General features: G+C 46.7%; 1 protein-coding gene across 1 annotated transcript; it reads left to right on the top strand.

The window, feature by feature from the left end:
* The first annotated feature begins 2,403 nt into the window (after positions 1-2,403).
* On the top strand, positions 2,404-8,695 carry LOC141999514 (uncharacterized). The gene is made up of 2 exons (XM_074973045.1): positions 2,404-5,496; positions 6,652-8,695. The coding sequence occupies exons 1-2, from the start codon at positions 3,536-3,538 to the stop codon at positions 8,165-8,167; spliced, it is 3,477 nt and encodes a 1,158-aa protein (XP_074829146.1). The 5' UTR covers positions 2,404-3,535; the 3' UTR covers positions 8,168-8,695.
* Positions 8,696-8,967: the final 272 nt, after the last annotated feature.

An 8,967-nucleotide genomic window follows, 5' to 3' on the forward strand; every position in this document is an offset into this window, starting at 1 on the left:
TGCAACTCTCCTTTGCTGAAGAGTCTCAGCTCTGACCAGGAAGTGCTGGGCACCACTGTGACACTACGTACCTCAGAATAGCATCCTGGAACCCCCATATTCACCACTGCGATAGGATATGTTTGTACAGAGTATGCCTTGTGAGGTATCATTTAAAAAGTCTCAATCTGTTGAACATTAATATCCTGTTGAATTGTATATACCACCATTGTATCTGAAGTTATGAAGTTTTGCTTTGTGTGTGTGTGTTAATGAAATATGTTGTGAAGTTGGGATCCACTAAACACTGGCCAGATGGGTGTTGATGGCCCATTAACGAGAATCCCCTTTCCAGTGGCCCTCCCAGAGACTCCTCAGAGAGGACACGTATGCAATGGGGACTGCCTAACCCCAATGTCACAGCAAGGATCTTTCTAGAACCTGGAGAGAAATTATAAGTGAGGGTCAATGACATCACCATTTGGCCTCTCTCCTTCCCCATCTCAACACTTGGAAGATCGTTTGGTAGAAAAAAGACTTTGAAATAGGAAGACTGGTCCCAAGCTGGGAAGGGAATCCAGCCTGTGTAATAAGAACTGTGAGCTGCCTGTAATATCTATTAGTGTGAGAAACTGCTTGATTCAACTCTTGCTTAGTCTGTAGAAGTTAGACTGCATTTTTATTTTTTATTTCTGTAACCAACTTTAATGGTTCTATCTTTCTGTAGGTAATCTGTTTTATATTTTATCTAAAATTGTGTTTTTGGCTGAAGTGCTTAGAGAATCTCAGATCAGGTTAACAAGGGCTCTGGCATGTCCACTACCCTTTGTTGGAGTGGTGCACTAATTAATGAGATTGCACTGTCCAATGGAGTCCTGAGCAGTGCAAGATGGTATATTTCTGGGGTGATTGGCTGGTGCCTCTCGCTATAATTCATGAGTGGCTTGGAGAGCCTTCATGTGATTTAGCTGGGAGTGGGTCTCCACCTGCTGATGGCGGAGTGATCATAGTGCCTGGAGGGGTTTGCTGTTTCATCAGTGGCATAGCATTGAGAGATACAGCCCAGGCTGGGGAGTTGGGGGAGGGGCGCAATGGTCCCACAGTTCCAGGTTGTACCCCAGGGATCCCATCACAAGCACCACCTTGGATGACGACAACACAAAGGAGCCATTTGTGCCCCTTCTTCCCAATCCTGGGAATGGTTCTGTGCCAACCCAATCACTGTCAGAGTTTGGAGTGGCCTCAGGGTTGCCAGGTGCTCCCCGTGATAATCCAAGGAGTTGAACATCTCTGGGGCAAAAGGATGCCTAATCACACCCTCTTTCCCCCAGTCACACCCTCTATATCCAGGGCTGTGAGAGAGTTGTTGGAGGAGCCACTACAGGGGCACTATGCCACTGGTACATGTCCCAGAACAAGTTAAATCTTTCAACAGCTGGATCTGCTGGCATTAGGGTAGCTTCCCACCAGGAGACTGGAACAAGTTTGCCATAACAGCCTACTGAATTGGATCCATGGCCCGTAATAAGGCAATTCTGAAAGCTCCCTTTGTTCCTGTGCGGAGAGCCTCTGATAATCTGGATAAAGCTCCCTGAAGTTCTGCAGAACTGTTCTGTTTTGAACCCTCTGATGGCATATCCAACATCAGGGCAATTGGCTCTACTCCATGAGCCGAGACAACACGTGTTCCCCGAAATGTGCATCTTAAAAAGACTTCTTCGGACAACCTTACTTTATGTATACTTCAAAAGAGGTAGTAATGAAACAATGGGCTCTGCTCTTAGTCACAATAGGTTTACACTGGTGTATCTACAGTGGCTCTGGTGGAATTACTCCTGATTGCACCAGTGTAAATGAAAGCAAGGTCCATTGAATCCAAAGGAAGTCTACAACTATTATGCCCATGACTTGCGCCCACAGATGGCACTGCATTTGTACAATCTTATACACAGTCACATTTCATATCTCCAAACAAACCAGTGGAAGCTTATTGTAGCATTTGTGCTTTTGCTTTAGCTGCATAGAAGGAGATTGTCATAAATAGAAAGGGAAGGGTAAACCCCTTTAAAATCCCTCCTGGCCAGAGGAAATCTCCTCTCACCTGTAAAGGGTTAAGAAGCTAACCCTGGTCGCTGGCACCTGACCAAAATGACCAATGAGGAGACAAGATACTTTCAAAAGCTGGGAGGAGGGAGAGAAACAAAGGTTTTGTGTGTCTGTCTACATTTTGTCTTTGCCGGAGATAGACCAGGAATGAAGCCTTAGAACTTTTAGTAAGTAATCTAGCTAGGTATGTGTTAGATTATGATTTCTTTAAATGGCTGAGAAAAGAATTGTGCTGAATAGAATAACTATTTCTGTCTGTGTATCTTTTTTGTAACTTAAGGTTTTTGCCTAGAGGGGTTCTCTATGTTTTGAATCTAATTACCCTGTAAGGTATTTACCATCCTGATTTTACAGGGGGGATTTCTTATTTCTAATTACTTCTATTTTTATTAAAAGTCTTCTTGTAAGAAAACTGAATGCTTTTTCATTGTTCTCAGATCCAGGGGTTTGGGTCTGTGGTCACCCATGCAAATTGGTGAGGCTTTTTATCCAACATTTCCCAGGAAAGGGAGGGTGCAAGTGTTGGGAGGATTGTTCATTGTTCTTAAGATCCAAGGGTCTGGGTCTGTAGTCACCTAGGCAAATTGGTGAGGCTTTTTACCAAACCTTGTCCAGGAAGTGGGGTGCAAGGTTTTGGGAAGTATTTTGGGGGGAAAGACGTGTCCAAACAGCTCTTCCCCAGTAACCAGTATTTGTTTGGTGGTGGTAGCGGCCAATCCAAGGACAAAAGGGTGGAATATTTTGTACCTTGGGGAAGTTTTGACCTAAGCTGGTAAAGATAAGCTTAGGAGGTTTTTCATGCAGGTCCCCACATCTGTACCCTAGAGTTCAGAGTGGGGGAGGAACCTTGACATGGTGGCATAGTGGTGGGATTAACCTGAAATCATTTTGAGATCCAGTTGAGATTTTTTTGAACTAGAAATACAGATTTTAAAAAAAAAGGAAGTCCAGAAGCTGCTGAAACTGAAAGCAGCTTGTTTTTCTCTGCTTTGTGGCCAAGCAGAGACAAAAGGGGATTATCTTTGTGAATTGCAGGTTTTCTTTGCCTGGAGGCAGGGTACTTAACTCCTGCAGGGAAATTCACAGTCTTCCAACCCAGAGTTTTTTTTCCCCTAAAAGTAAATAGAAGGGGGGGTGTTCTACCCATTTGCCTGGAGACAAAAGTGGCAAGGTTTTTTTTTTTGGATTTTGAGTTTTTACAAGGAGCACAAGTTTAAAAAGGAAACTTGTTTTTTCTTTGGGCTGGGTAAACAGGTTTCCAAGTAGTTGGAAGTTTTTTGCTTTGATTTGGGCCCAGAGCATCGACAAGGGAATTGTCTTTTTCTGTAGGCTGACAATCACTATCAGAGAATAGGTATTCTATTCCAGCACAGCAAAATTTTACAGCCAAGTTTTGTTAGTTTATTTCTAAACTTTGGGTGTAAAGTTAGTTAAAAACAGAGAGGTTAGGATGACAGAATCCACAGCACAACAAAAGATGGAATTAGCCAGATTTCAGGCTGAGGAAAAACAAAAGGAACATGAAAGACAGATAGAACTCATGCAGCTGGAAAAGGAGGTACAGGAGGCTGCCCACAGGAGGGAAATGGAGGCAAGGAAGCATGTGGAGGAGGAGAAGGAAAAAGAGAGGAAGCATGTGGAGGAGGAGAAGGAAAAAGAGAGGAAGCATGTGGAGGAGGAGAAGGAAAAAGAGAGGAAGCATGCACTGGAGATGGAGAAGGTAAAGGCTCAGCAGAATATACCAACAAACCCTAGCAATCCTTCTCCAGGTACCACTCCCCATCCCAGAAAGTTCCCCACCTACAAGGCAGGTGATGATACTGAGGCCTTCTTAGAAAACTTCGAAAGGGCCTGCCTTGGGTACAACATCTCTACTGACCAATACATGGTAGAGCTGAGGCCGCAGCTCAGTGGACCCTTAGCTGAGGTGGCAGCTGAAATGCCTAAAGAACACATGAACAAGTATGAACTGTTTAAATCCAAGGCAAGAGTCAGAATGGGGATAACACCCGAGCAGTCTCGTCGGAGGTTCAGAGCCCTAAGGTGGAAACCAGACGTGTCATTTACCCGACATGCCTACCACATTGTGAAACATTGGGATGCCTGGATATCCGGAGCAAGTGTTGAATCTCCAGTAAATTTGCCCTTCCTAATGCAAATGGAACAATTCTTAGAGGGTGTTCCTGAAGAAATAGAAAGGTACATCCTAGATGGGAAGCCCAAAACTGTAATCGAGGCAGGAGAGATTGGAGCCAGATGGGTGGAGGTGGCAGAGAAGAAAAAAACTGGTCGCAGTTGGAGCGGAGAGCAGAAGGGACAACCCCAGGCCACACCCTATTACCGGGGGCCGCCCAAAGCCCCACCTACCTCCCAAAGAACCCTCCAGACCCCTTATCGTCCCACCACCCCGTTCTCCAGCAACCCTCCTCGCCCCAGTGACCCGTCAGCTGGACGATGTTTTAAATGTAACGAGCTGGGGCATGTAAAGGCCAACTGCCCCAAGAACCCCAACAGATTACAGTTCATTGCACCGGAATCGCACCAGAGGTCCACAGGCCCAGATACCTCCCAGATACCCTTGGAGCGGAGGGAAACTGTGAGTGTGGGCGGGAAGAAGGTCACCGCGTGGAGGGACACCGGAGCACAAGTGTCAGCTATCCATGCTTCCTTAGTGGACCCCAAGTTAATCAACCCAGAGATCCAAGTGACAATTCAACCCTTCAAGTCCAACTCTTTCGATTTGCCTACAGCCAAGTTGCCTGTCCAGTACAAGGGCTGGTCAGGAACGTGGACTTTTGCAGTCTATGATGATTATCCCATCCCCATGCTGTTGGGGGAAGACTTGGCCAATCATGTGAAGCAGGCCAAGAGGGTGGGAACAGTCACCCGCAGCCAGGCTAAACAAGCCGTGAGGCCTAGCTCTGTTCCGGAAACTTCTATCAGGACCCGGTCAGAGGTGATGGACCCGGACCCCAGACCAATGCCTGCAACAGCAGTAGTGGATCCAGTCCCAGAGACCCAGACGGAACCAGTCCCAGAACCGGAACCAGCCGAACAACCAACACCAGACCCATTGCCAGCACTGAATCCAGTACTTGCAACCTCAACACCAGAGGGCCCCACCGACCCTGAACTGGTAGCAGCCGATAACCCTACACAAGAGGCTCAGCCGGAGCCTGAATCCCAACATAGTGCACCAGCGGAGAGCGGTTCACAGTCAACAGAAACAGCTCCATCCCCTATATCACTTCCAGAGGGACCAAGCCTAGGTCCACAATCCAATGAGGAACTGATGTCTCCAGCATCAAGGGAACAGTTCCAGACCGAACAGGAAGCAGATGAAAGCCTCCAGAGAGCTTGGACGGCGGCACGGAGCAACCCACCGCCTCTCAGCTCTTCTAATCGATCCAGGTTTGTTGTAGAAAGAGGACTTTTATACAAGGAAACTCTTTCTGGTGGACACCAGGAAGACTGGCATCCTCAGAGACAGTTGGTAGTTCCAACTAAATACCGGGCCAAGCTCTTGAGCTTAGCCCATGATCACCCTAGTGGCCATGCTGGGGTGAACAGGACCAAAGACCGTTTGGGGGGGTCATTCCACTGGGAGGGAATGGGCAAGGATGTTTCTACCTATGTCCAGTCTTGTGAGGTGTGCCAAAGAGTGGGAAAGCCCCAAGACCAGGTCAAAGCCCCTCTCCAGCCACTCCCCATCATTGAAGTTCCATTTCAGCGAGTAGCTGTGGATATTCTGGGTCCTTTTCTGAAAAAGACACCCAGAGGAAAGCAGTACATACTGACTTTCATGGATTTTGCCACCCGATGGCCGGAAGCAGTAGCTCTAAGCAACACCAGGGCTAAAAGTGTGTGCCAGGCACTAGCAGACATTTTTGCCAGGGTAGGTTGGCCCTCCGACATCCTCACAGATGCAGGGACTAATTTCCTGGCAGGAACTATGAAAAACCTTTGGGAAGCTCATGGGGTAAATCACTTGGTTGCCACTCCTTACCACCATCAAACAAATGGCATGGTGGAGAAGTTTAATGGAACTTTGGGGGCCATGATACGTAAATTCGTAAATGAGCACTCCAATGATTGGGACCTAGTGTTGCAGCAGTTGCTCTTTGCCTACAGAGCTGTACCACACCCCAGTTTAGGGTTTTCCCCATTTGAACTTGTATATGGCCGTGAGGTTAAGGGGCCATTGCAGTTGGTGAAGCAGCAATGGGAGGGATTTACAGCTTCACCAGGAACTAACATTCTGGACTTTGTAACCAACCTACAAAACACCCTCCGAACCTCTTTAGCCCTTGCTAAAGAAAACTTACAGGATCCTCAAAAAGAGCAAAAAGCCTGGTATGATAAACATGCCAGAGAGCGTTCCTTCAAAGTAGGGGACCAGGTCATGGTCTTAAAGGCGCTCCAGGCCCATAAAATGGAAGCATCGTGGGAAGGGCCGTTCACGGTCCAGGAGCGCCTGGGAGCTGTTAATTATCTCATAGCATTCCCCACCTCCAACCGAAAGCCTAAGGTGTACCATATTAATTCTCTAAAGCCCTTTTATTCCAGAGAATTAAAGGTTTGTCAGTTTACAGCCCAGGGAGGAGACGACGCTGAGTGGCCTGAAGGTGTCTACTATGAAGGGAAATGTGCTGGTGGTGTGGAAGAGGTGAACCTCTCCATGACCCTTGGGCGTATGCAGCGACAGCAGATCCAGGAGCTGTGCACTAGCTACGCGCCAACGTTCTCAGCCACCCCAGGACTGACTGAACGGGCATATCACTCCATTGACACAGGTAATGCTCGCCCAATTAGAGTCCAACCTTACCGGGTGTCTCCTCAAGCTAGAACTGCTATAGAACGGGAGATCCGGGATATGTTACAGATGGGTGTAATCCGCCCCTCTGAAAGTGCATGGGCATCTCCAGTGGTTCTAGTTCCCAAACCAGATGGGGAAATACGTTTTTGCGTGGACTACCGTAAGCTAAATGCTGTAACTCGCCCAGACAACTATCCAATGCCACGCACAGATGAACTATTAGAGAAACTGGGACGGGCCCAGTTCATCTCTACCTTGGACTTAACCAAGGGGTACTGGCAGGTACCGCTAGATGAATCTGCCAAGGAAAGGTCAGCCTTCACCACACATCTCGGGCTGTATGAATTTAATGTACTCCCTTTCGGGCTGCGAAATGCACCCGCCACCTTCCAAAGACTTGTAGATGGTCTCCTAGCGGGATTAGGAGAATATGCAGTCGCCTACCTTGATGATGTGGCCATATTTTCGGATTCCTGGGCAGACCACCTGGAACATCTACAAAAAGTCCTTGAGCGCATAAGGGAGGCAGGACTAACTGTTAAGGCTAAGAAGTGTCAAATAGGCCTAAACAAAGTGACTTACCTTGGACACCAGGTGGGTCAAGGAACTATCAGCCCCCTACAGGCCAAAGTGGATGCTATCCAAAAGTGGCCTGTCCCAAAGTCAAAGAAACAGGTTCAATCCTTTTTAGGCTTGGCCGGTTATTACAGACGATTTGTACCGCACTACAGCCAAATCGCCGCCCCACTGACAGACCTAACCAAAAAGAAACAGCCAAATGCTGTGCAGTGGACCGAAAAGTGTCAGAAGGCCTTTAACAAGCTTAAAGCGACACTCATGTCTGACCCTGTACTAAGGGCCCCAGACTTTGACAAACCGTTCCTAGTAACCACAGATGCGTCCGAGCGTGGTGTGGGAGCAGTTTTAATGCAGAAAGGACCTGATCAAGAATTCCACCCTGTAGTGTTTCTCAGCAAAAAACTGTCTGAGAGGGAAAGCAACTGGTCAATCACTGAAAAAGAATGTTACGCCATTGTCTACGCTCTGGAAAAGCTACGCCCATATGTTTGGGGACGGCGTTTCCACCTGCAAACCGACCATGCTGCACTGAAGTGGCTTCACACCGTCAAAGAAAATAACAAAAAACTTCTTCGGTGGAGTTTAGCTCTCCAAGATTTTGATTTCGACATCCAACACATCTCAGGAGCTTCTAACAAAGTGGCTGATGCACTCTCACGTGAAAGTTTCCCAGACTCAACTGGTTAAAATCGTCCTTGAGATGTGGAAAATATTGTTAGTCTTTATGTACTTGGTAGCATATTTAGAGATGCATGTGTCTTATTAACTCTGTTTTCCTAGAGCTCCAGGAAGAAATCCCAGCCAGTGTTTCACCCTAGCTGAGATTTGGGGGGCGTGTCATAAATAGAAAGGGAAGGGTAAACCCCTTTAAAATCCCTCCTGGCCAGAGGAAATCTCCTCTCACCTGTAAAGGGTTAAGAAGCTAAAGGTAACCTCGCTGGCACCTGACCAAAATGACCAATGAGGAGACAAGATACTTTCAAAAGCTGGGAGGAGGGAGAGAAACAAAGGTTTTGTGTGTCTGTCTACATTTTGTCTTTGCCGGAGATAGACCAGGAATGAAGCCTTAGAACTTTTAGTAAGTAATCTAGCTAGGTATGTGTTAGATTATGATTTCTTTAAATGGCTGAGAAAAGAATTGTGCTGAATAGAATAACTATTTCTGTCTGTGTATCTTTTTTGTAACTTAAGGTTTTTGCCTAGAGGGGTTCTCTATGTTTTGAATCTAATTACCCTGTAAGGTATTTACCATCCTGATTTTACAGGGGGGATTTCTTATTTCTAATTACTTCTATTTTTATTAAAAGTCTTCTTGTAAGAAAACTGAATGCTTTTTCATTGTTCTCAGATCCAGGGGTTTGGGTCTGTGGTCACCCATGCAAATTGGTGAGGCTTTTTATCCAACATTTCCCAGGAAAGGGAGGGTGCAAGTGTTGGGAGGATTGTTCATTGTTCTTAAGATCCAAGGGTCTGGGTCTGTAGTCACC

The sequence above is a fragment of the Natator depressus genome, chromosome 1 (genome assembly GCF_965152275.1).
Source record: "Natator depressus isolate rNatDep1 chromosome 1, rNatDep2.hap1, whole genome shotgun sequence".
NCBI classification, from domain to species: Eukaryota; Metazoa; Chordata; order Testudines; family Cheloniidae; genus Natator; species Natator depressus.